The sequence below is a fragment of the Anas platyrhynchos genome, chromosome 10 (genome assembly GCF_047663525.1).
Source record: "Anas platyrhynchos isolate ZD024472 breed Pekin duck chromosome 10, IASCAAS_PekinDuck_T2T, whole genome shotgun sequence".
Lineage (NCBI taxonomy): Eukaryota > Metazoa > Chordata > Aves > Anseriformes > Anatidae > Anas > Anas platyrhynchos.
Genome location: NC_092596.1, coordinates 10,095,606 through 10,123,096, shown reverse-complemented (window position 1 = coordinate 10,123,096; position 27,491 = coordinate 10,095,606). Strand labels below are relative to the sequence as shown.

The window sequence follows — 27,491 nt, the reverse complement described above, 5'->3', positions numbered from 1 at the left end:
TGCATGCCTGTTACTTACTCTTATCTTTCCCTGGACAAAGCTCGTAATATCTTCATTTGAATCAAATACTGATAAAGTGTTCATAACATTGTTTTCTAACCAGTCCCAGTGTTCTGTTATCTCTTCTCTGCTGGCTCCTGAAAGAGAAAATTAGTATTAACAAAAATTAGAAGAGACTTCAATAAGTTTATTCACAATAATAATCAACAGAATACTCAGTGTATTCCAGGTTCACAGAGTAACGTAGATAGATGAGTTCAAATCCTAAGTCACAAACCTACCACTGAACTCTTTTGTACAGCAAAAATGTATATGGTATACGTTAAAAAAGCACAGTCATGTTTTTATTTTTCATGCTCTTTACACAGCTGTATTTCTAGCCTTGACATCCAGAGGCATCTCAGCTTTGTCAACATTTTGTGGCTCAGTGCTGAAGCCTGACTTGGACTGAGAGTTCCTTAGCTCAGCCGTCCCTCAGAGCATCTTTAGCACGCTCCCAGTTCAGTAACTAGGACACTCCCCTAGAAGGTGGGAAACATGAGACCAAATTCATGAGAACTTCAAGACTTGGTCTTTCTGTAGTGCAAAAACCCTTCTGAGAAGTGTAAGGATGTAAAGGCTGTATCACTGTGACCAGGACGGTAGCAGAGCATTCTCTTTGGATACATGAAACAACCATTTATGTTGCCTACCACAAACAATTACTAGTTAGTTGTGCTCAATGTAAGTAATGGTTTTATCTCATTTTCTATCAAGCCATATTTTTATTATATTTCTATCACACTAAAATATAAGCAACCATCATTCAGGAAACACTTGTCATTCTATTTACAGCCAAGTTCTATTTGTGTCATAATTCCAAATAACTTGATGTTTTCATGCAATTAAAGGGTTCTGCAAGAGGACAGAAGCACAGCTACATCCCAGATGGAAGATCTGGTATCAGGAACCAGGAAAAAAAAAAACAAAAACTCGTCTATTCATACAAGATGAATAATCCTTGAAATGTTTTTTTGCACCTCCAAAATTAGCAGTGTTTCTCTTCTGAACCCTCTGGGACTCCAACACACAGGAATAAGGAATGTTTTCTTCCCTGTCATTACACACATGCAAGGGGAGCAGTATCATAAAAAATCTGTCATCACTAACCATAAGGAATGTACAAACCATAGCCAAGATAAAATTCAATGTTCCAAGAATATAAATACTGCGTTATCAAACATCTTAGAGAGAAGCCGACTTTATTACATTACTTTATTCACTTTATAGTGCTTTTAATCTAGGTTTCAGATAGCAATCGCTTACCATATGTCACTGCAATTTCATAGCAAAGAAAACCTGTCTCACCCGAACTTCCCAGAAATAGATTCGTGGTTTGCTTCAAATACAAAGGGAAACTCTTACCTACTAGATACTTTTACGATCTGTGAAATATTTATGATAATTCATCTTACTCTTTTCACTAACTCATATACAAGTTATGGAAGTGTTAACAGGCAGTAAAGCAAAGCTTGTGCTAGTGAAACAACCTTTGTGGTCCTGCAAATTCAACAGTGTCAATTCCTTAGAAACAGGAGGTAGTTTCCATCCCATCAGATGGTCGGAAACAGGAAGAAAAAAACAGATGGAAAGAATTTATAAAGGATTGAATAAAGGGAATCTAGAATATAAGTAAGTTGGTTATTTTATCCTTCACAGGAATGCTCACAAATAAAGCCAGTACAATTGCATACTATCAATACCCCTAAGTAAGAATGCAGAATTAACTATTTCTATTTTCTCAATTTACTTTGTAAAGACTAATTGAACAATTTTCAGTGGACTCCACAGAATTAAGGCTGCTACGGGAATGAACAGAAATTGTTCTAAATACAGTTAAATAGACTGTGCTACATATGCTGGATTTGCAATCACAAAGAAATGATATAAAGAGTAATTAACACAGCAATGAATTCAAAAGCTCATTATTTTTCTCAGACTACACATGTGGAGCAATTATTTGAGTCAGAACAAGAATCAGAGGAACAGATGTGACACAATAAAGATGAAATTTTTAATAAACATTTAAATGCTTTAGGAGCACCATTTCAGACCCTTAACATGTAAAAGCAGGAAAGAAATGTAATCTCTTCAATTTATTCACTTCACAGAAGGAATAACCTGCTTTCTAACACCAAGTACAATTACATTATGTAGCCTTTTGTTCTAAAGTATATTTACGTAGAATAGAATTTATATAAATCCATTTCTAAAGTGAAGACTACACTTAATATTTTCCCAGGGGTCTTACATGATGCTGTTAGAATTCCCTACAGTATACTTCCAATGTACTTATCGAAGTATTTTTTTTAATAGCCTGTCACCATTAGTTCTGACTTCAGAAGAAGCCAGAAATTTTTATTTACTGCCAATTCACAAACTGTTCAAATTCTATCAACTTTAATATGCTGCCCCTTTTAAGTGACATGTACTGAGTTCTATTAAATTGTTATTAAGCAGTACTTTCACCAACTGCTGCCCTTAAGATAAGTCCTTGCAGAACAAGAACAGATTAGCATTACAGCATGAAATGCATAAACTACTGAACTACACATCTAAAAGGATAAATCTGTATTTTGAAAGTAGCTAACTTTATAAAAAAAAAGATAGGAAAAGGCACATTTTCTCATTTAAGGTGAAGAAACAAAGATTTATAATAAAAGGATAGCAGCAAAATCCAATGTGACAATAGCATTGCACTTACTAGTAGAATTATATATGTACGTACATGTTTGCAGAACAGCACCTCCAAATTTTCCTACAAAGTTCATCTTTCACCACAGGCAACTAAAAAGAAGGCCTGGAGACCAGTGAAATCTAAATGGCGTGGTTTTGTTTTTGTTTTTTTAAAGAACACAAATATTTTTTTTTTAAATGAAAGCTACAAAAAAATGAATATATATATATATATATTAACTCCAATTCTACGTATTTTCAGAGTTTTCGATAAGCCTAGGAAATAGATTAATTGTGACATTTACCATCAGATCATATGACTATTTTACTTTCAATGTAAAGACAAGACCATGCTAAGGAAGAAAAAACAATGATGCATGCAAAGAATTAAGCGTCCTCTCAGCTTGTGGAACAAAAGTCTGTCTGGAGACTTACTATTTAAGCAGCCTGTATAAAGACTTTATTCTCAAGGGAAGCTGCAATATTAAAATAAAAAATACACACACTAGCAATAAGGATGCTTTATGAAAAATCATATACTCTGCAGTCAAGGTCAATTTTCTTTTCCATTTCTTACTGCTTAATAACATAGCATAAAGAGAAAGAACTTCTTGCACTGAGAGCAGCAGATATGAGGAAGATTTCAGCTGCTACCACGACTGGGAACCCAGCTCATTTTTACAAACAAAGATAAAGTAGAAAAAAATCCAGATAAGCTATTCTTGTTATTCATACCTACAGCACGCTTAGTACTCTCAAGTGTCAACTTATCCATATCATCCTGAACTGTGCCAAGTTACAGAGCTCCATCGCAGCTTACAAACTAAAAGACTGTGGCTCTGTTATTCTAAGAAAGCACCAAAGCAGTTTCTCGGTACTTCACAGACTGCTGCAGAAAACAGGCAATCTGACATTATGATACGAAGATATATTCTGAAAAACTGGAACCATAAACTGCTGACAATCTCGTTTCCAATCTCCTGAGCAACACTCTATCATTACTAAATACTTTTAAACCATTTAGATGCCATTGGAATGAATAATGATGTGAGAGAATTAACCCAACACAAAAATTGAGACCATTCTTTGTACCATGATTTTTCACTTTACAAACTCACTTCTAACTAATAATACACACCACATGCGATGGACCAGTAGACTTGCGAGTCTGGTGTCTGATGCAGGATGCGAAAAGGAGCCACTTTGGATGTCGAATCCAGCACTGCATCTAGCGTTCCCACAAGAAGACCTGTAACATTTAACAAAACATACACAGCCTGGTGAAACTAAGGTCTTGAAATGCACTCACCTTCTGTCTCCTTTCTTAGTGAACAGGAGTGCTACCCCACTGACGAGTTATTCTCTAATAAACTCTGAGAAATTAAGAAACACAAATGAATAAAGCCAAAGTGCTCCTAGAGGAACCTTGTTGCGAGGTGATGATACATTCATCCAGCAAAAGCCATTATAAACACAACCTGAGGATGAAGAAGGTCTGGAGATGACACCCATGGAAGTATGGAATAGCCACACAGCAAGGCAAACCAGAGAGTAACCTGAAAAGGAACGTGGTAGTTCCCAGCTTTTAATAAGAACAAGCAGTAATTGAACTACCTCGTAATTAGTCATTTACTGTTGTTCTGTTTTATGGAGAAAGGAAACAGTTCTCAGAAAACCGCAATTCCATTTTGTCTGATTTATAAAAATCCCACCCATTGTTTTTACACGAGAAAAACCTATCATACGTTCTGTACCTACAGAAGTTTTGCTGCTCATTCCATCCTCTAAGTACTGCCCTACAAAATGCCTGCCATTCTTTATCAACACTCTATCAGAGGACTCCTACACTCAGTACGGCACACTAAGATTTCATCCGACTATCCCATGCATCAGTATATTTCATAAGGCACATTATTCCATTATACATTATAATGCCAGATATAATGGCCATGTCACCTCCTTTCCACTAGAGATTGAATTAGCTCCTATTAAGCCCAGCTCAGATCAAAATATAGTAATTCCATTAATGAGACACACTTCAACTCTCACAACAAATGAGATACTCTCTTTCAAAAAAATTTCCTGAGAAAATGAGTATGCATTTTAGCTTGGCAGCCAAAATTATTCTTTCTGCTCAGTAATAAAAGTGTTAGGCAGCTCAGAGACCTTAACAGTTGATTTTAAATCTAAGGATCAGAGAATTCCAAAAGGAGAAAAAAAATCCATACAGAAAAAAATGTAAGCTTTTGCATCCTGATGCTCAAGTATTTTCATAAAAAGAAGTTTTACAAGTGACAAAAACATGGGCAATGTAATCTTATGCTTCCTTCCTGTATTTCCTATGCTTGGCATCCTTCTAGCATTGCCACCTAAATGGAAGGTTCAAATAAAGCAATGCTGCCAAAGAAATTGCTCACAGCCTTTAATCTCCTACAGAAGAAGTGAAAAAATAAGGCCTGCAAGTGAGACAGCTACCCAAAGAGATGCTGTAAAGTGGATCATGGATGCAGAACCTTTCACTGAGAGTTGCTATTAGGGTAGAGAGCTTGTTTGCAAAGTTAGTACATCCCTTTATGGCTCCTCTAGGTATCCTTCCATGCGAACTGAAAGTTATCTTCTGATTCAGCCTTTAATATGCTATGGAAGCATTAGATTTAGATTATTACAACTGCGTCTCTCAAAAGTGATTTCAGAATTTTTAGGCTGGCTTCTGGTACCTTTCATTCCACTTTCCTGCCATTAATCCCATCTCAAGTGATGGGGTATTAAGTGATGGGTATTAAGGTATATAAGGGAGGGAGGATATATACTGTATGAACTGTGGGAATACAAGGAAGCAAAGTAAGGCAAAATTGAGAAATCTAGGCAGTCATCCTCAGAACATGTTTCCTAAGGATTCATTTTCAGCACAGAGCCTGTGTGACATATCTCACAGTGGCTATTCAAGTTGCAGAATGATTTTCCTTCACTTAAAAAGAAAAAAAAAGTGAATGAATAATAATTAAAAAAAAAAGCACAGAAAACCCACAGGCCAGTAAATTTGATCAAAAATACCAGCTTGTGGTGTCTGCAGTTCATAGCCTGTAACTTACTACAGTTAGGAGCATTTATTGTAGTTTCTAACTGAAGTCAGACATTGACTAGATAACATTCAGATCTGTATAAAGACCTTTGCCTTTCTGAATGAGTCAGAACACTGAGCTCATCTCAAAGATGGCTGTGCTTTAGCAGCTACTTTATCATCTTTTACAATTTTCCTGATTTAATTTTTGTACCAGGACATTAGTCACCATTTATGAGGTCGATGCAAGTGCTGAGCTTGAGCGAATGCTCACGACAGCGCACCAGAGAGCGGCACTCCTCACTGCGCCCTAAGTTCCCATCTGTGGGAAGGAAGGTTGTTAGATTTGGACACAAACAGCTGCATCAGGCTGGGACCGGTCATTTCTGCAGGTACGCTAGTCGATGCTGCTTCGTCCACGATACAGACCACAGGTTTGTGCTTCAGCTGATAACTACTCGGTACATTATGAGCTGATTTCACAGCTATGGGCACTGGCATAATTGCAAGGAACTGGCAGTTCCTTCTTCTTACCCTTGCCCTGAATGTGCTCTAACTACGAGCCGTGAACTTTTCTGAATACTATACTGTCAGTCAGGGTTTCCGTAACTGCAAGTTGTTGGGCAGTAAGCATCAGAGGAAGCACTCTCTTTATTTGCTATTTCCCGTGGGAAATCAAGAACCATGTCCACGCAGGCAGGCATGACCAATGCTGAGCGGCTTGCTGGCACTCTGCTGACCCCATTCTCACCAGCTTGCTGAGGAATGATTCATTTCCAAGGTTGCATACAAGAAAAGATTTAAGTCACCTGTACAATGACAAAGATATTAATTGTAACATAAAGGAACAGAGAACAAGAGAATCAGCAGCTGCTCAGCCCAGATACTAGCATTATCTCTGTGAGGGATGCAAGGGGAAAAATCGGGCCCTATTTGCCAATTCCTTGCTAATGAAATGCAGCATACATTGTTCTCTAACAAAAACCTTCAGAAGGTCATCTACACTCCCACCTCTGCTCTAAGCTAGCCTGCAGTGTCCAGTGGTGATTTCACCCACATCATCCTCTAGCCTCACGCAGGGAAGAGCTTTGGCTCTAGATATGGAAGGTGATGCACATTCACAAGGAGAAAAGGTTCTGCTTTCAGAAAACATTTTCGATTTCAGAGTTCCTTGTGTAAAACCATTACGAAATACCCTGAATACTTAAATAAATGGGGTAAAACACCCTACAAAATAATAAAAAAGGGCAAGGAAAATAGAATAGCTTTGAAATACAGAAGCATTCCTTTCAAAAGTTTCTATAATACTCAGTTGACAGCACGTGAACATTAGCTGATGGAATATCAGCAAATAGAGTCTCGGTAGTCCAAAGCAAACCTTCAGAGCCAAGTGCAGATGGTTCAGGGGTACAATGAAGCAACGTACCAGAGCAGCAGCTCACGCAGCCTGTTTCCTATTATTTTCCTGCAGTGGCATGTACCAAAGCATATTAGCAATGAATTCTGCTCTCAGTTGTACCAATTTACAGCAATAAAGCCAATATACATGAAAATAACTGGCTGGCATTTCGCAGTTTGGGAGCAACACTGCCTTGTTCTTCTGTATTTATTTCACCAAGTACATCAAGAGAGTACTACCGTTTGCTTTTCCTAAAAAGAGTGCTATTGTTCTGAAGCAAAGTTAGCACAAGCCTGTTTTCTCCTCTGCCGCCTAACAGCACCTCTGAGGTCAATAATTAATGATATTAGAAGTGGATCAGCCCGTCTCCTGATTTACTACATTACTAGTGTTACTGGACATAAAATATTTATGAGTAAGAGTTCCTTACAAACAGAGATACTCTGTTAGCACAACACTGGCCAGCCCCATATCCCTAAGGACTTTGAACAGCAGACACTTCCACGTACTGCCAAGTACTCACTCTTTATTTACATTGACATAACAAGGAGAAATGCTAGAAGTTGAGGAGGATGTCTGTATGATCCTGAGGTACCCAAACAGACTCAGTGGATCCCTCCCTGCAAGGGCACCTCACAGCAAGGAAGCCTGGAGCAACCTTAAAAGGGTTTTAAACAGCCACCTCCTGAAAACTAAAGTCTGTAGGTTTAGAAGAAATACAAACACGAATAAAAATCAATGAACTTTACAGGATTTTTTTATGTTGGTTTTGTATCACAAAGTCAACCTGTTAGTAACTTGTGAATTAAAAAGGAAAATAAAACTGGAAGGCAATGCAATACCTAGACACAGCTGCAAGGAGTAACATCAACAGGAAATACACAAAGTATGTGAAATACACAGATTTACTACAAAACTGATACCCATTGCCCAGATACATGAAGACAAATTCAAGTATGCCAACTAAAATTTAAGCGGACTATATTCTTTGAGAAATGCCTCTTAAAAACCAGAAGGTGCAGATCTGTAGAAAGCAAAGCTTTCAGAGCAGCACAGCACACCTTCTGCAAGGTCCCCAGGGGGAGTATCGGGGAAAAACATACATCAGGAGTGAGCTGTTGCCAAATTACAACACAGGAGACCCAAACTGCAAAGTCCTACTACTAGAAATACTTGCTTACAAAAGAAGGATAAACTTCATTCCAGGGTGGCAAACAGAGCACTCTGGCTCAGAAAAATAAATAAGTAAAGGTCCAGCTTAGTTTGTTTAGTGAAAGCAAACTAAGACACAAATATAAGCCATGAAAAGCCGTTGGCTTGATATATTTGATTTAAACCACATGAATGCCAACTTGATAGTAAGGCCCTCTTTCCCATTTCTTTAAATTAAGCACAGAATTCTCTTTTTCTATTATTGTTATTTTATTTCCTAAAGGAACTTGGTCTCATGACCAAGAAACCTCAGCTTAACGCAATGCTGAGCCTGGGCTGTGATGCAAATGTTCTTAGGTAACTGAGATGTCAAACAGGTTAGTTTAAGCCTGCAGTGTAAAAGATTTCATCTCTGTTTACAATAACTCATGCACATCATGGTCAGCGGATGGCTCAGGTAAGACAATGGTAACTCATTAAACTAAGGTGTGTATTCAAGATCACACGTAAAAAGTACTTGTGGCAATGGATATCCCTGAGAGCAGGGAAATTAGAAGTACAACTCAGAAAAGTAAGCATCGGTCTCCTTGGGGGGTACACAGAAAAGCCTGACAGATACCACAGCTCCTTTTTTTTTTTGCTTCTGTACAGTTAAAAAGCTGTACAACATGGATATGAAGTCAATACACAATCAGAGCTAAATACAGAGCTGAGCAAAATCTCCTGCAATATTGAAACAGCACAGCACCTTCTGCAGGGGCCAAGCAGAGGAAATGAACTTTAGCAACAGCTCTTTGTTCCCATGCCCAGTGGGGAGCACAAGTTTTGCCTCTCCAGGCTCAGAGCCAAACCCCTCCATTCTGCAGCAAGTCACAGCACCTCCGTAACTGCTGGCTGTCTGACTTGATGCTTCCAAGGGTGCTTAGTCCTGTGGCCCCAGGGTGCACTTGCTCCTCTAATTTGGAAAGTGAAAGTATTTGGGAAGTGACCAGAGTACATGCTGATCATTTTGCCACCTGTCATCCCCAGATGTAAAAATGCTCCATGACAGAGCAGTATTATTTGTCTTGCAAAATATACGCACTGAAAAATAATCTTTGCTGCAGCTGCTGAAAAGAAAAACGCAGCATAGATCATTCCAGATCTTTATTCATCTAGCAAGTTTTCCTCTCAATTCCTATCACAGTGGAAAACCTGCAGCAAGCAAGCCAAACCAAAAGCTCCAGTCTGCTTAAACACCAGCAAGTACAAATGATTTCTACCATTTATTCTACTACTGTATACTTAGTGATTCCACAGCACAGAGCTTTAAGTTCTGAAACACAAATATCTTTCCTGCATAACAAGTCTGCTTACAGCTAAAGTCTCCTCTCCCATCCTGCTGTTCCTACCAAAATGAATTTCTGTGAGATCACCAGGTAGTTTTTTTAATTGGTCCAAGAGGAAATTCTATTGGAGACGAGGTCCTTGCCACTGATACCTACCACTCATAACACTTTCACATAGCTCCTTCTGACAGATACCAGATAATTTCCCCAGAACACATACTCAGCTCTGTCTCCCCTTCCTCCACACTCCTACACCTGCAAATTAGCTAGCAATGATGCAGACAACAAGCTACATCCTTTAAAAAGCAAGAATATCAGCAGGGGAATTCTACAGATTCAAGACGGCAATAATTGTTCCAGAAAAGCTAGGACTCAAAGAGTCAGGACTTTTTCCTGCATTTGGGATCCCCCTTTCTTCAAGCACAGCACAAACAGCAAGCAGGGAAGATCAGTTCCAGCTGTGTACTTTATTGACAGGTGTCTTCCCCCTCACAGCTGTGTTCTACTCTGAAGCAGAAAAAGAAGTTAAAGCAATGGAAGCAGAAAACAAATAATTTGTTTTCTGACATTTCCAACACAGCCCAGCAAACCTGAGCACATCTCCCATTGTGGCTCTGCAGAAAAAAGAAGGAGCAGAGGACACAGCCACACGGCTGCACTGCCAGACATACAACACATTTTGTGACAGTCTGCGGGCTGAGCTATCAGGAAATAGAGAACCAGCCCAACAGGTTACAGGATCTGTATCCTTAGGTGAGGTCTATGAAACAAAAGAGAATGAAATGGAAAACCAGGCAGGGGCATAACAGCAGAGAGAGATGAGGCTAAGCAAAACCAGCACAAAGCATTTCCATCCATTTCTATCCATGCTAGCCAACTAGCAACTACCTTGTGTGTAGTAGAGACAAGCCTCAGAGCTAACTCTGTCACTGAGGGATTACCAATTGTCCCTGCTGTGTCAGTGCAGAAGGGTCATACAAACACATCCACGCGTGGTTTCCTTTATAAACCTAGGCCAGCACAGCAAATCCCAGCCTTCCTTCAGGTGTCTCTGCTGCTGCCTTTTTTCTGTGCTTGGTCTGCACCTGCTTTTGGTTGCTTCCTCAATATTCGCTCCTTCTCCTGCAAGACCTCACCCTGCGCTGCTGCTGCTGCCTCCTTCACTGGAAACCCCCTGCCCCTCCAGCTGCTGGGCACCTCCACTCTTCCATCACACCTGCTGGAAAACGCTGCTCTGGAAAGCCAGAAAAAGGCTTCACTTGGCACATCCGCGATGATCTCATGAGATAATAGCTGTTCATCCGTGTTTTCCTGCTAAAGCAAGTGCTAATTTTCTTGAGTAACATACAGCAATACAAAATTAAAACCTGACATAGCAAGTTGTGCTAGTTTATACCTAGGAGGCTTGAATATTTTTATACCTGCAAACACAAATCTAGCTATATTATTTTCCAGTTCTCTTATCTTTCTTATTTCCAATTTTAATTCAATAACATTTTTGATTTTGTCCTCTGAAAAAAAACACATACAGATGAAATCTGAATGAACCTCATATAATAAGAGAAGTTATAGAAATGCAATGTGCAACACCACACAAGAAGGCACCGTACTGGAACTCTCATTCAAGTGTTTTTCCATGCTGTCAAATGCCATCAAGGACAGAAGATAAGCAATAGAAATCTCACCTTCAACAACAGCAGAAGGGCAATAGGAGGCCCCAGCTGTTTGCCAGCTGCAAGTCTACACGGATGCTTTTAAATGAACACCTGATTCTAGGTCTCGTTTCGTTTTCATCACTGTTCTTACATGAATTTTATCACATGGCCAGACAACCTTCGTACTGACTCAGCTGGCTTTGGTTTCCAAAGACACCAGGACAGAGAACGGCCAACCTAGCCTGATGACCACAAGTCTTCCAAGGCTGAAAAATACGACACTTGGTTCTAAGTTGAAGCCTGACGCTACCTGGAATATCATGATACCCCTAAAAGGGAACCTGGGATTTTGCAGTGATTTCTTTTTATGTTTTCCCTGTTCCCTGCAAGTGGTTCAGATGCCAACGAGGAATGCCCTTCCTCCAGCTGGGAGGATTACTTCTACATAGGAAATTACATCAGCCAGACAAATTGATGTTTTTTGTTTTTTTTTCTGTTGGGTAGAATAAACAAATGCTTCAACAAGACAATTATGCCTTACGTTTAAAACACCTTACACTATGATGACACAGTTAGAGAGAGCCTAGAAAACCCAGACTCATGCAAAACATTCAAGAACCATACCCTGGCTTTACCCTGGGGCATTTCTCCTTGAAGGGGCGATGACCGATGCCACCAGACCATGCAGGAGCCAGCTATAGCCTGAGCAGCTCCCCCACCACAGGGGGCTCAGTGGTGGCGGGGGTCCCTGCAGCACGTTAGGAGCCACACAGCCAATAATTAAAAACACAAACTCTGGTCCATACCTTCAGTTCTCATGAAACAAAGTTTATTATACTGGGGTCAGTGCCCTGTCAGCTTCTGGTCAGCTGCCCCTGAAACACTCCATCACACCGCACGCTTATTTTTTATGTTTTTTTTTACATTTTAAATGCAAGCTCAGAAGCACCCAAGCAGGAGCTCGCTTCCAGCAGCCTCCGAGGCGGATCTGCCGGCCCCTCACAGCGCTGCCAGCACGGGGGGGCACCCGGCAGGCCCCGCACCGAGCCCCAGGCACTTCTCCCACCCTTCCCTCCCCCTTTTTTTCCCCTCCCCACAGGACTCTCCCCTCACCCCCCCCCCACCCCATTGCAGGGCAGTACCTGCCAGCCCGCCGCCGCCCTCCTCGCCGTAGCCCCGCCGCCTCTGCAGCACGAAGTACTGGTTGGAGCGCTCCAGCACCCACAGCTTGAGGGCGTTTTTCAGCAGCACCTCCTCGGGCTTCAGCCACATCTCGGCGGCCCCTCACTGCACCCCCCGGCCGCCGCCGCCGCCCATGCCCGCCGCCTCCCCGGCCTCCCGCTCCCACGTCCACAGCCCGGCTGCCAAGCGCCGCCGCCGCCCCCCGAGGCACGCTGGGAGTTGTAGTCCTCGCGGTAGTCCCCGCGGCAGCCCCGCTGCCCGGCGCCGGCGACTGAGGGACTACAGCTCCCGTCGGGCCCTGCGCGGCTGCCCGCCTCCTCGGCTGCTGTGGCGGCAGCCTGACGGGCCGTTAGGGAGGTTAGAGGGAGGGCGGCGGCGACTCGCCTGACGGGACAGGAGCTCGTCCCCCTGCGGTCTTCACGAAGGGATTTTTCTTTTTATTTCCCTCACACCACCCAAATAAGTCCATTTGAAATGTTGGCCAAACCCTCATCGCCAAAGAACATGGCTTTTTATTTATTTATTTTTACCACTTGTGCTTGTTTTCCAGTCAGCACCGAGCCTTCCACCACAAGACACACACGGCCAGCCTGCCATGCAGCCCTGACTGCTGCCCTCCACACGCCCTGTCACACCACCCACGGGTGTCACCTCCCAGCTGCTGTGTCACACCAGCAGAAGACATATGGCCAATGCTGCCTATTTACATGCCACATTATAAAAAAAGACAGTCTGCCTCCTCGCTTCTATCACCCAACAAGATTAAGAGCTATTGTGGTGGTGACATTTTGGTTGCCTTAACAACAGTTTGACTCGGGCTTTGTATTTTTTGTGATTTGTCTGAAACAACTTTATCATTCATTCTCATGGAGTAGTTCTTCAGATCATCTACACACTGACTTTACCCATTGTTCTGAGCTAGAATAAATCAATCTAGCCTGGTAGCGAGTGAAACACCTCCCCAGGAAGACAGGACCACAGCTACCCAAGTCCTCTCATTAGTTAGCTCTCTCTTCTGGTGTTTCTTTACCAGTCTCTTCACAACCTTGTCAGAAGAACCATGGCTCAGAAGGCCCTGTGGCATTACAACGTGATAACACTGCTTCCTAAATGGTATCTTCTGGTGCTGGCCATAAACAAACAAAGTTTAGGGGAGTAGAAGGCTGTTGTCTCTGTTCCAGATTGCTGATGCTGAGGAATTTTCGGAGGCTTCTGCTAAAGATATCTCAAAGTGTGAAAGATTCACTCCTGCTCTTTATTCCTGACAGATTCTATCACTCGGTACAATGTAGGTCGTTCCCATTTCCCAGAAACTTCTCTGCAGTTTGCTGCCCTGTCAGATCCTTCCTTTAGTGCTCTTTCTAGCATTATTGACCTTCCTAAGATTTTCCAAGAGTAGTGCTTTATTGATTGTGTATCATATGAAACATCCAGTATGCATTTGTTTAAACTCAGCCTCTACTTTGAACTCTTCTAAAAAAAGAATTATGCACATCATGCACTAACAACAGATTTCAGACTTGGCACTTCTTTGCTTTATCCTGTTTCCTTCAGCCTCTTCAGCAGTCCCAAATGTACTCTGTGTCCCATAGAGCTTCTGCTAGCCACCAGTCTATCTGTGAGCACAGGCACAGTGAGATATTGCCAAGCACTCGCAGAAAGATGTTTGGCAATGCCTGGCCACTTCCAAACGCATAAGGAACTACTGATCCAGCAGCACCAGGGTGAAAGCAGCACAAAGCATGCAGTCACATTTACTTCACTAGAAGTTTTCAAAACTGGATGAACTGCACTGGTATAAGACTTTTTTTCTTCCAATCACTCATTACACCATTGCAAGCCAACTCCAGTATTAAGCAGATTTACCTTTGGGACTGAATATAGATTGAACTAACACTACTATATTATTTTACCTGTTTTTATAATAGAGTAGGAAACAACAAATTTCTGCTGCTCTACATTTACTGCACTGGAAAAATGAATTAAAAGTCATCAGCCAACATGTGGTAACTGATACAGATAAAACATAAATGAAACGGGGCAAACAATTAAGATATACCAGCATACTGTTCTCCATGAGGCAGTCTCCTAAATCCCCCCATCTGAAGTAACAGACATGAGTGGGTTCCTGTGGGTGAGCTGTTGCTGTGGCAGCTCCCGGAGATATACCAAAACTGACAGCGATTCCTACACAGATGCTGCTTTTCTAAGAGTATTCCCTGAGGGAGTATTTACCATTTAATTTTCCCCAATTAGCCAAGCCCTTGGATAGGAAATACTTATTTAGGATCTGACACAGGTCTTCTAATGCTGATGCTAATTTTAAGGAGAGAAGCCCTTGGCATTTCCTACCTAGAACTTGGCTGTTGGCATCTTGCACAGGCTAGACGTGTTAGGACATATGCTGCTTTCTTATGTAAAATTTAAACTTCTTATTCAGATTAAAAATTTAACAATAAAGCTGCTGCTTGGAAAATGCTTTGTTTTCCTCTCCATTGGTTCAAGGTCTTGAATGTCTTCCTTTTTTCCAATTCCCTCAGGCACTGGATTCTTAACCAAATACTATTAAGATGCAAAGAGCGATGAATTTATTTATAGACACTTAAATTCTGTCTTAATCAGAGCACAATCATCCTACAGTCTAATCAATGCATTCCACAGCAAGAGAGATCCATTTAGTGCTGCGGATTTTTTCTTTCACTGCATTAAAGACCTCCTGAAAATGGCAAATGATTTCCCTTCAGTAACTGCAGCCAGGAGTATATAAATAGATAAATAGCTACATAAATAGATTTTGGCTTCACTTTATAACCACCAGTTTAACAAACAATGTAGAGAACTACATAGCTGTTAATTCACTGTGGGTGAACTTCACAGTTTGGTTTCAAGTTTCCCTTAGAGCCAAAATGAAATTGCCAAAACCAAAAAATTTCCTTTCATCTACTCCAAAATGCCGACCATTACAACTCTGAGGAAGTTCAACGCTATTCAGATCTATGCAGGAAAGACATTGATCTAAACCTGGGTGAAAAGGCAGGGCTAGCTTCTGACCTGGTATACATTACACACTGAATAAAATTTAATTAAATCAAACAGCCAAGGTAGATGCATGTAATTTTTCTGTCCAACTGTTAGGTCACTTGACAAGCACAGATCTTTCCAACTAAAGAGTGAGATGGACTAAATCTCTCCATTTCACGGGAAATCCAACTGCTCTCTTGACTCACACTCAATTCATATGCCTGTAGTCCCTCAATACACAAGGCCTTCTTTTCCCTTAAGCAAAAACTCAGTTATGACTACATTTCTAGTGACATCTGACTTTTTTCCTTGATATGAGAAAAATCCTTAAAATTTTGCATTTACAATAAAATCCCACTGTTGTGAAGTCTGTTTTACAAGAAAGCATGGTAATACAGCATCTGGTGACAAGACTTTCCCTCCTATAGGGATAAAAAATATTGCCCCTTCTCACTTTAAGAACCTGAGGCATGTATGTGTCTAGATCAGAGCTTTCCTGGGGGAGAAAGATAAGTGACAGCAGTGAGTAAACATGCTAGATGACGTTTGAACCTGTTCTGCTTTCTCTTTAGGGACAGAACAATTGAGATGTCTGTGACTCAATGGAAACAGAGTCAGAAGAGGCATTCATTTTAACAACTGTTACCCCTTGTGGGCACATCATTTTTAGCATCTTACATGCAAACATTAGTACGTGTAGCAAAACATCAGAACTACTGCAAAATAACAACAAGCTTACATTGCTTTTCAGGAACAACCCTATCCTCAGGCACACTCTTTGCATCTTGCTTAAAGGAGTCTATTATGTCACAACACACACATATATGTATATGTACACAGAACCAACCAAGCCCATAGCCTCACAAAAAAAAATAATAATGTGTTGCACAGTGCTCTAAGCAAAGCCAGCCAAAGACAGGTCCTATCTACAGAAACCTGAAAATGAAGTGCAACTTCAGAATTTCTTTAAAGCAGCAATAACTGTAGTAACGTTCTCCAGGGGAAAACCTCTTCAGAATTTAGTGAATAAGAAAAAATTTTTTCAAAATGAGACAGCAACAGACCTGAGCTCACTGTAATAGTGTGTGAAATTTGCACACTCTCATTTTAAAACAAACTCCTCTGTGGCAAATATTTACAAACAGAATCCGCATGTGGCAGGCTCTCAGGTTAAGATGCAAAACCAGAAAAGCATTTAATTCTTTGGCCTAGCAGCTCAAATACTGTCCAGATACAAACACTGCTCTTACTCCCTTGAGAGTACTTCACATTTGATCCAAGAATCTTCAAAATTTTTCAAAATAGTAGTGTAGATACCTTGAGCTCTGAGTAAATTCACATCTTTACAGAATATGTCTACAGCATCTGATGCTATCTTAGCATGAGTTGAGTCCACTGGTGTTCTGCTGCTGCATCCCTCCATACTCCACAAGTACACTCCTTGAGAAAATGCAGTGGATCCACCTTACCCTTGGATTTACCCTTAGAAACACCAGGACTAGAAGAAATACAGGTTTATTGCTGAAGAGACAGTAAGTAGAAAAGCTGGAATTCTACCAGCAAAGCAACTCAGATGCATCAGATCAATAGGATCAGAACAAAAAAAAAAATGCCAGAGCACCTCTCAATACATTGAGTTGGTCTGAATTCCTTTCCCCACCTTTTTGCTAATGATGGTTTGTTTGAAGGTTGAATCTTGTTCCCATTAAACCCAAGACTGGCAGATGATTTCATAACACAATATTATCATGAGACTATTATAGCTTACACACCATACATTTATAAAAGCTTTTTGAAATGAAAATGAAATTAAGCATTCAGGAGGCGTATTCACAGCTTGCCAGCTCCCTTCTCTGTCCTACATTTCAGAGGTAGAATAGGAAGATGATCACAGCTATCAGCAAGATACAGTTCCAGCATGAAGTCAGATTATACTTAGGTTTACTGTTTGAGTCCATTAACAGTCAATGCTTCCGCTTGATGTGGAAGTTTGCAAAACAGAGCGGTGGTCAATTTGGTTGGGTGACATTTCTGTACTTCTGTGTAGTCACACCATTACCTTAACCCTGAACTGAGAAGTACTATGCTGTACCTACAACTAAACTAGACATGGAAATTGTTCTGTACTGGGAAGCCAAATGTAGTATCTGTCAAAGGGCACTCAATTATTTCTAAAATGCTTTGTAAGACAAAGAGCGATAACTTAAGGGTGGGAATGCTGATCAACCAGACAGGAAGGTGAGATGCAAGTGATCTAAGAATTTGAGTAAGACTGCCTTGTGCTGATCCGTGCACAAACAAGTAGTTCAGAACTACATCAAGCAGCTCAGCAAACAAAGCTGTGGCAGGCATAGAGTCTCAAACACAAGAAGAGGATAGAATTCAAGACAACATGCCCTTTGTGTTACGCCCACCCTGCCAGCACACCCACCTCTTGGCTATTTAACTTCGAGGGCCTGTCCTAACGTGCTCATTGTTCTTGTATATTTAGCACTGGGCTCAAAGCCCCTCAGCAAAATTTTAATCCATGTAATGGAAGCATCCTGCACATAATTAGCACTCCTTATTCCAAATAGTTTGAACAAGCACTGGTGCTTTTTGGCCTTGCAACAGCAAATGAGTCTCAGGGTCCAGTGTCAGACAAACAGGTCATCAGAATATAGTTTTATTTACATTTTCATATTCAAATTCAATACAAATCATTAAATATTTACAACATTCTTAATTATACTATAGATAAGAAAAGGCTTTGCTTTTCCCCTGCAGATTTAATAGTACCTTATTGCGGGCTTTAAGACAAAGCTCTGCTAACATTAGAAACAAACCATAGTTACAGAGATAAAAAAATAAAGTGCATCTGTAAGATGTCCTCAGTTACCTTTGACGGGCAAGGCCCTAAACTTAGTATTGAAGTATCCAGTGTTCCTCCCCGGCCCCCATCCAACTCCCCACAGATAGCAGAAAACTTTTCCAATCACATTACATTTACAGGACATCAGCTTCAGCACACATGCAAGACACAGCACAGCAACAGTCCACCATCTTTCAGAGACTGGGTTCTTTGCTAGGTGTTGCCTGAACAAGCAGATCCTTTCAGAAGGATCTACCTTTTCGTCTTCAGCTCAAGTCTTCCAGAAGTCATCCCAGACTTCCACAAAGCCAAGACTCTTGCATATTGCTGCTGCTAGAGATGGTTATAACTCCAAAAATCATATAGGATCTTTCAGACTAGTATCAACAGGTTTGAAAAGTTCCTGCATTTGTTCCCTTTACAGTATTGTGCAAGTCAGATTTGGCCTGTCAGCCTGAAGCCCTCTTTTTCCCTTTAGGAATTGTGTGGTAGTTAGATTGGAGTGGAGAGGTCAAGAGTCAATCTCTTCACCAGATAACCAAAGACACTGTGGGAAAAATCCGGTTTGACAGACATTACTTTGTACTTTCTCCTACCAAATTAGTGCACTGAAATATTAAATACAGTTAACTTTAAACTGAAAAACTGTGTCTGGTAAATAAGAATTAGACCAGATCAAAATCTATTTGTTTACAATGAGAATCCACTTGAATTAAAAACAATAAACAACAAAAAACAAGTCAAAACAATTACCAGTAGAGACAGCTACTACATAAAGAATCTTCTCCTTATAAAAGGAACTCAAATGCTGAAGAGAAGCTTTGCTGAAGATGGAACTTTTGTTTTAGTGTTATAATCTGATGTTTTCTTTGTATTTAAGACAGCTTTATCTGAAGAGTGCTAAAACTAAATTCCACGTGGGAGACGCAGTTTTAAGAATTGCAAACCATATAATCATGACTTAAATCTATTTGATCTCAGCATTTCCAAGGCAACATTGCTGCTACAGTCATCCACTGGATTCTTACAATGTTTGGTATATATGTGATGGCAGTAGGCAGCTCCTTGCAGAAGGCTTACACCATGTTGCTGGGCATGTTCTTAGGACTTGACTTCATGAACTTGTGTTTCATCTGCCTCAAAAGTTGGGTTGTCGAGGGGTGGAACATTCACAGCTGAAGGTTGGGATACATTATTTACAAGGTGCGTGTTATCATCTATCCAGAACAAAAACAACAACAGACAAGTTAAAAAGCATTACTGGCAAGTTCTACTACCTTAAAGCAAAAATATGCTTGCTTTATTTCCACAAGCTTACTGTAGTTGTCTTTTTTATGGTTTTGGAGTTAAATCTCATTAGTGTTGAGCAATCATAGGTTGTGTGTGCAAGTGCCAGAAGGCAGTGTGAAGCACCAAAAAAACAAATGAGGAGACAATTCTCAGGTGACTTTAGGGCTACTGAAGACAGGCATCAGGAGTGACTCCAAGATACTTGGCTCAGGATAAACAGTGGAAGACATGGCAATTCAGAGAAGATAGCCTTCTCCCTACACAGTATTTTTGTTAGGCTGACATTAGTATTTGTCCTTGCCACCCAAGAATACACGAGGGCCTGAGCCATCTAGCAAGCCCAGCACCACTTCATTTACTTATAAGCATGCAATTTCAGCTGCTGATGTTTAGCTTATAAGAAGTGCCCTTTGTTCAGCTGGGGTGCCTGAACAGGGCTCTTCCATACACACTTCACTTGCTGGGGCATGATGTCCTACAGGTGGCAGCAAATCCCACACTTTATTATATCAGCTATGCATCCAACAGGAGAGCTACACAGCCACAACATCCCTTTCACCTCTGAAAGCCTCCATGCTTATTGCCTTGGAAAGAGGAACTCCACAATCCAGGATAATTACACTAATTTGTATAACTGGAATCTCTTCCAATTAAAAGAAGAAACCAGAAGCACTGAGAGTGTTGGCAGAGTTGAGTATTAAAAGGCATTTTTGATACATACGCTCTTGTTCAAAAAGATAAAAGATGCTAAAATATTAGCATTTGGAAATGCTAATCGTCTTTTGCAATTAAAACACTCTGAAGGGTGTTCAAGGATGACTCAGCCTTGGCAAAATCTGGACTTGAACAGGAAGCGTGTCATTTCTGGTTTTGCATCATTTATGCTAAAGCTGGACAGACTTCCTAAAGATTTTCTGAGTATTTAATCACTTGAAGTAGACAGATGTGGTGGCAAAGCAACACTCACTCATCCAAAATGTAATCTCCAAAAAGACAACAAGAGAAGGAACATCTTCATAAATTCCCTTTGGCCTGCAAGTATTAAGCCTGTGATTTTCAACTATTCTTTTCCTAAGCTTCTATTTTTAATTCAAGTTTAGATTGTAGCTCATTTGAAAAAAGTGTCAGAGCCAAGTGCTAAAACACAGGAAAGATGAACACCTTGTTTTGCAGACAACTCTTAAAGCACTGCTCTGTTATAAAGGCAAAAAACACCCTAATTCATAGCACAATCAATAGAAGGGCAATGCAATCCAGCAAAACAAATGAAGCAATATGCTTACTTTCTGATGGCGCATGTTCCTCCAGAACAGATTCATCTGCTCCTTGTACAGAAGCATATCCAGATGATGCAGTTTCACTACGACTATCCTCTTCATTAATTGAAGTGACATTTGATGTCCTACTGGATACCGTAGCTTGCACAGACTCTGTCCCATCTTCTACATCCACCTTTGCAAAAAAGAGGAAATGCTTAAGTTACAGCTTTGAAGGAGTATACATCTTTCTAGAAAAAGAACGTCTTCAGGGAATGAAGTCTTGTGGACTTTTACTCAAAGATTTCAAATAAATAAAAAGCTCTGTGGTTAACCTTCAGCATCATAAGTGAAAACCAGCTACTGCGTATTTAGAATGAGAAGTTCAGATGCAGTTTCCACATTCTTCAACTAACTCTTCCCTTCTATTGGCCAGCAATAGGAAAATAGATTTTTCTTCCACTCAGTGCAGGTGTCCATCCCCTGGCAAACTCTGACGTACATTTTAGCTGTTCCAGGCAGGGTCAGGCACTGGCAACGGCATCTTCCTCTGGCATTTGCCCAGATCAGAGGCAGAACACATGAGCAATTCTTTATTTATTGTAGCGTAATATTGGTAGTGGCATCTACCACCAGGAAAGACTGACTTACCTCAACACCCAGAACTTTGAGTATGTCACACTTGCACATTGGGCAGGTCCTGTGCTCCAGAAGCCAGGGGTCAATACAGTTCTTGTGGAAGAGATGGCTGGTGGAAGAAGATAACAAGTTATGTTTCACATCAGTGCAGATATTTATGTAGCAGCAACTAGACTTATTTACAAACACTGAAAGTTCATTCATTCTAGAATGAATTGCCTTATTTTGCCAGAAGTTACAGTTGAAAGTTACAGCTAGCTGGTTGGTCTCTCAACCTGTAGCTGTTTTATGGTTATTGGTTTCTCTACCCAGCTTGCTAAAATTCAGTATTATCTCTGCTACATCAGTCTTAAGCTTTTTTTTTTAGCCACTGTACAATGGATTCCCAGCTGATACTTTAAATAATGCAAATATTGACACCAACATTAACTTCAAGGTCAACTTTTGTCATGCAGATGCATGACTAAATAGCACTTCTGTTAAAACTACATAGAAAAAAAAACTCACCACGTTACATCAACATAAACTACACTCCCACACATTTACTTTGCCTATACAGTCATTGTGTATTCCAAGTGGATATTTGGCAGGCTGCATACACAATAAATTAAATATAGTTCAGCCACTACAGATGCAAATGTTTGCTTCTATGAAGATACTCAGTTCCACAATGGGTCTGAATTAGGACACAGATTCAGACAGACTACTTGAAATCCTGTAATTTGCCCGTTCCTTCTGCCTGAATAGGAACAGCAAGGCAGACAGGCACTGTTCAATGTTAATCAGGTCTCTATTATGAAACAAGTGATGAGTTCACCACATTTGGTGTTCAGTGTCCTACACCTAAGCATGATAGAAAATTCTCCAATGCAGCTTACATAAACGTCACTTCCACCTGTACCAATGTAACGTGTGTACTACAGCATAAAACTTCCTTGATGACTGACAATTTTAAGAACTTGTGCTTAGGTCTGGTATACCTCTCCTGCTATAAATACCTAGTTTGACTATCTGGACAAGAATGCCTTCTGCAAATACATACAAACATATTACGCCCCAAATACCACTGATGTGACTCACAGGAGCATTCAATTGCTTGTTTTCCTTGTTTCATTTATAGATACAGTTAAATGCTCTTAACGAGGGTCTCATCACTGTGGCTGACCACCAACATCAAGTACATTCTTGCAGTAAACATCAGTTTATAGAGAGTTTAATATGGTTGATATTGGCAGAGATCATCAAGCAAACATGGTCATCTTAAGCTAGTCTCATTTAAAGAGATACTTGGCCAAAGAAATACATTTAAAAGCAGCCTCAGAGCAAAACACAGTATAACATTCATCTATAAACAATAGATTCAAAAGAAGTCACTCTCCTCTTAAGCCAGTAAATCATGCTTTGTTTTTTACAAATTCATATCAAGATCAGGAGGCTTTATAGGGAGCTAACATGACAGGCTTTAGATACTTAGAACTGACTTCTCTAAATGCCTCTATACTTATGGCACTTAACTCATTACTATACAGAACTACCCACTAGCACAAACGTGACAAGACAACCTAATAACCATTAAGACATTCCTGAAAGCTTATTCAGTTTTGTTTTATTCTAAATACTATGCATTACATCCAGGAAGTTTGTTGATAACACCTTACCAGCCCAACCCCTCGATATCAAACCAGCTGAGAAGTCCTACTACTTGTAAACAGAGAGCTTTGACAAAACTGTAATAACTCCTGCAGCTGTTGTATGTTCTGAGCAGTGTTATCTGTCAAACACTTAAATCAGAGCTGATTTTTCCATTCTTCAGAACTGGATTTTTTCTATATCAACTTTAAGTGCTTTTTTATAACCCTCCTCATGTAAAAGCACATTCTTCCCATATCAAATTTGTGCAGTTCACACAGTATTTCACCTGAGTACTTTAGCTCTGATTTTAGAAGCTTTGACGCAGCAGTCCCATTCAGCAGGCACACAGAACTCACACAGAACAAACTTCCTTAAGCCTTGAAAAGGCTTAATTACTTATCTTAGGAATTATTAAAATAAAACAGTAGTATACCAGGCTTTCAAAGGAGCACAATGAGATACAACACTAGAAAATTCTAGAAGAATAAACTGCTATAGGTCTATTTTGGCCTTTATTTCAGAAAAGGCATGCAAGAATCAAGAAGGGTTTTCTTCTCAACTATACAAGTTAGCATGATTTGACAAGTTTAGTTTACCAGACTGATATCCATGACCCTCTCAGTAAACAGGAAATTGAGTGACAAGAAATGTGCAGTTTCACCAGTTATCTGCAATTTAGAGTTATCGTTTTCATACACCCATGTGGTGGTTTACTCAGCTGCCCAGCTGCATTTCACCATAACCACTCACTCCCTTTCATCTAAGGGAAAGGGGGAGAAAATATGATGAAAAGGGCTCAAGGGTTGAAATAAGGACAGGGTGATCATTCAACAGTTATTGTTACGAACAAAACAGGCTCAGAGTAGGAAGATTAATAAAATTTATTACTTATTACTAACAAGCTAGAGCAGTGAGAAATTCAAAACAAACTAAGAACACCCACCCCCAATCCACCCTTTCTACATAGTCCTCCTCCTGAGCAGTGCAGGGGAATGGAGGCTGTGGTCAGTCAATGTCACACATCTCTGCCGCTCTCAGTCATTCTCTGCCCCTGCTCCCCATGGGGTCCCTCCCACAGGATGCCGTCCTTCCCAAACTGATCCAGCAGGGGCTGCCCACAGGCAGCAGCTCTTCAAGAACTGCTCCCACATGGCTCCATACCATGGTGTCCATCTGTCAGGAGCAAACTGCTCCAGCACGAGTCCCCCACAGGTGGCAGCTCCCCCCAGCCCCCCTGCTCCACGTAGGCTCCTCTCCACGGGCTGCAGCTCTGGCCCGGGGGCTCTTCACGGGCTGCAGCTTCCTCCAGGCCACCTCCACCTGCTCCACCAGGGGCTCCTCCATGGGCTGCAGTGTGGAGATCTGCTTCATGTGGGACCCATGGGCTGCAGGAGGACAGTCTGCTCCACCAGGGGCCTCTCCACAGGCCGCAGGGAAACTGCTGCTCTGTGCCTGGAGCTCCTCCTGCCATCCTTCTGTGCTGAACTTCATCTCTGCAGGGCTGGTTTTCAACCCTTGCTCTCCCAGCTGCTGTTATGCAGTAGCTTTGCTTTCCCGTCTTAAATCTGCTCTCACAGAGCACAATATCATTTATTGGCTTGGCTCTGGGCAACAGTAGGTCTCTTTGGAGCCAGCTAAAAGTGGCTATTATCTAACAGCAATTTCTGGAATCTTCTCACAGAGGCCACCACTGCAGCCCCCACTACCAAAACCTTGCCATATAAACCCAATACCATCAGCAGAGGAAGAAATCTTTAAAAAGCCCTAGAATCTTCTGGAGAAGTAATGTGTTCAGCCAAGCTGTACAGTGGAAAGTAGTGTGCCCCTACAACCTGCATTCATACAAGTGGGCATTTACATAGTTCCTGTAATTTGAAACACTTTGACAGCTTCAAGAATTCATGCCCTGCAACAGCTTGATTGAAGCTTGATCAGCTTTGTTAACACAGCAGAAGGAACAACCAGTAGAGGCACGTTTCATTATTTTGGATTAAGGGTCAGTTTGGAAGACAACTTACTTGCAAGTCAGGATACGCACTACTTCATTTGGCTTGTACGGCTCGATGCACACAGCACAGCTATCTCCATCAGGACCAGTTTCCTAAAGCGGCAAAATGAATTCACAGCATTAATCAACTGTGAAAGCTTCTTCTGAACTAGTCAGATTTAGTGAGGACAGAGGGGTCTAGCTAAAGTAATCTAAAATAGCTTCCATATATAATCTTATATAAACACATTTTAATGGATTACTCATAGTAAAGCTGTTGTTTGAACAGAAGCATTCAAAGTTTAATCCCATGGTTTAGAAATACAGCTGCAAACCATCACTGGGTTATTTCAGGCACTACTGCAGAGGTTCAGAAAACATTACCACCAATTTTAACCACAAGAAGAACAGCCCGCAAAGCTGGGGAGAAGTACTAGTTTACCTTTAAGCATCCATGCCACAAAATTCAGAACTCTCAACTCAACAATACAAGTAAGCAGCTAAAAAAATGTATAAGAAAGTGCAGATTTGGAAGTCTTGCACCCCTCAAAAGGACTTGGCCTGAAAGAGGAACCACCTCCGCAACACAGTTACATGTTCCAAGAGGCTTCTGCAACCTTTTACAATGTGAAGGACCAAGCTTTACATTCTGTGCAAAGCATGTGCCAGAAGGCTCAGGAGATGGCAGAGGAGTTATACCTTGTCTCCTTGCTTCAGGGTGCGCAGCTGTAACTGTCCAATGGCCTTCTTAGCTTCGGCCTTCAGTTGTCGCTGTAACAGAAAGCAGTCCTCATTAAACACTTTTTCTCTCATAAGTGATGGTTACTAATACTTACTGGTGCTTGCCTGCATTAGACACCTTGGTTTTATAACCTAGATGTTATCGAAACAAGCTAAGTAAGCATGAACATGCTATTTAGACAAAACATGAAACAAGCTTCAGGACATACTCATATGGTTATTGACTCTGGATGACACAAAGCATTTGCATATGCTTTGTTTTGACCTAACCTTCTCATAAAGCACAGGAATTTCAAAGGTTTCTTCTTTTAGAAGATGTAAGATAATACCTTGATCAGATTAGACCTAGCCAAAATAAGTAGAAACCTTCAAATTAACTTGGAACAGAAGACTGAACACCAAGTCCAACAATCAATAATTTTAACTACTTATTTTATGACATCCTGGCAGAGACTCACACCACGATGAAAGGCAAGGCTCTTTGCCCATCAGCTCAGTTACCACCAGCGTACCCTGAACTACTCCTCTGCCACGACTATTTCACAGAGCACAAACTGCTCAGGAGCCAGCAGCCTCCTAGCACCGACCACACCTGTCAGGTTTTGGTTCAAAGTAACATGGACCACGAAGGGAAAAAAAAAAAAAACCTCAGCTATTTTTCCCCCTAGTTCCACCACCTTGTGAAATAAATCAAATGACTAGCCCCAGGTGGTTTACGAGGCAGCTTTAATGAAAGCAGAGGAGGAAGCTGAACTGCATTCCCCTCCACACCATTTGCTTGGTGCTGTCAGGACAGCCGAGCAGAGACAAGCAGGAGCAGAAGCCCAGTTTGCCTGGCAACTGTTGCTGTCCAGCTGTCACTGCAAAGCATTTAATTAGCACAGGAGCCAACATCTCTGTTTAAAGGTCACAGGTTGGTGCTGTTCCACCACCATCAAGAATTGACTGTCCTTTCCCTCCCAGTGCTCTTATTGCCTCAGGACACGGAGGTGTATCAGGCAGCTCTGGCACTGCTGCCCCAAAACTCTTCCAGATTCAGCTGCTCCAAACAGGAACACTGTGCTGTTACCTTTCCAGCATTACTTCCCCTAACAAATTTTACTTAATCTACAAGAAGCTTTTCTGGGATGAAGGTGCAGGGCTTGTGGCAGAAGCAGAGGGGGAACAAGCTGGTGATGAGCTACTGATGACACCTAACAAACTCAGCAAATTTTGGTAATTCAAGACTGCATAAAGTTTCCTGTGCTGAAGCAGTTAACAGCAAACAAGTTAATTTATATAGTCTGCTGCAATCCTATTACATAGCTTTGGTGAAGCTAAACCTAGTGATATACCATGTTGTTTTGGGCTTCTAACATATGGCATCAATATGCATCCTTTCAGAAGCTTCACAGTTAATAGCTATAACAATTATCAAGAAAGATACGCACATGATCCTAAAGTAAAGGATGCAAGCAGGTTTGCATGTGTATTTTACCTATTCAGAACAAAAACTGGTCAAATTTTCTTTGGAGCTTGTAAAGGGCTTCTGTTGACGACACTAGTGTAAGTTTCTGTATGCTACTTTAGAATTGTGTTCCCC

The 27,491-nt window shown here is 41.0% G+C and overlaps 2 protein-coding genes across 5 annotated transcripts in view; both read right to left on the bottom strand.

Moving 5' to 3' along the window:
* The window catches only part of TBC1D8B (TBC1 domain family member 8B), a 38,731-nt gene extending 26,047 nt beyond the window's left edge, over positions 1-12,684 (bottom strand). Inside the window, exons 1-3 of one of the 3 annotated variants that reach the window (XR_011811605.1) lie at positions 12,453-12,684; positions 3,854-3,964; positions 19-137 (exon numbers count right to left, since the gene is read on the bottom strand). Coding sequence is in view for 2 of the 3 variants with exons in the window: in XM_038184495.2 (XP_038040423.2) it covers positions 19-137; positions 3,854-3,964; positions 12,453-12,582 (360 nt within the window). In the remaining variant the exon portion in view is untranslated. The remainder of the gene's footprint in view (positions 1-18; positions 138-3,853; positions 3,965-12,452) is intronic. The other 2 variants (XM_038184495.2, XM_038184497.2) reach the window with 2 other exon arrangements.
* Positions 12,685-18,162: 5,478 nt separating this feature from the next.
* RNF128 (ring finger protein 128) overlaps positions 18,163-27,491 on the bottom strand; it is a 41,015-nt gene continuing 31,686 nt past the window's right edge. For both annotated transcript variants that reach the window (XM_005020473.6, XM_027465163.3), the window contains exons 3-7: positions 25,868-25,939; positions 25,200-25,282; positions 21,562-21,658; positions 20,938-21,106; positions 18,163-19,581 (exon numbers count right to left, since the gene is read on the bottom strand). In XM_005020473.6, coding sequence (XP_005020530.2) covers positions 19,466-19,581; positions 20,938-21,106; positions 21,562-21,658; positions 25,200-25,282; positions 25,868-25,939 — 537 coding nt within the window. In that variant the 3' untranslated portion in view covers positions 18,163-19,465. The remainder of the gene's footprint in view (positions 19,582-20,937; positions 21,107-21,561; positions 21,659-25,199; positions 25,283-25,867; positions 25,940-27,491) is intronic.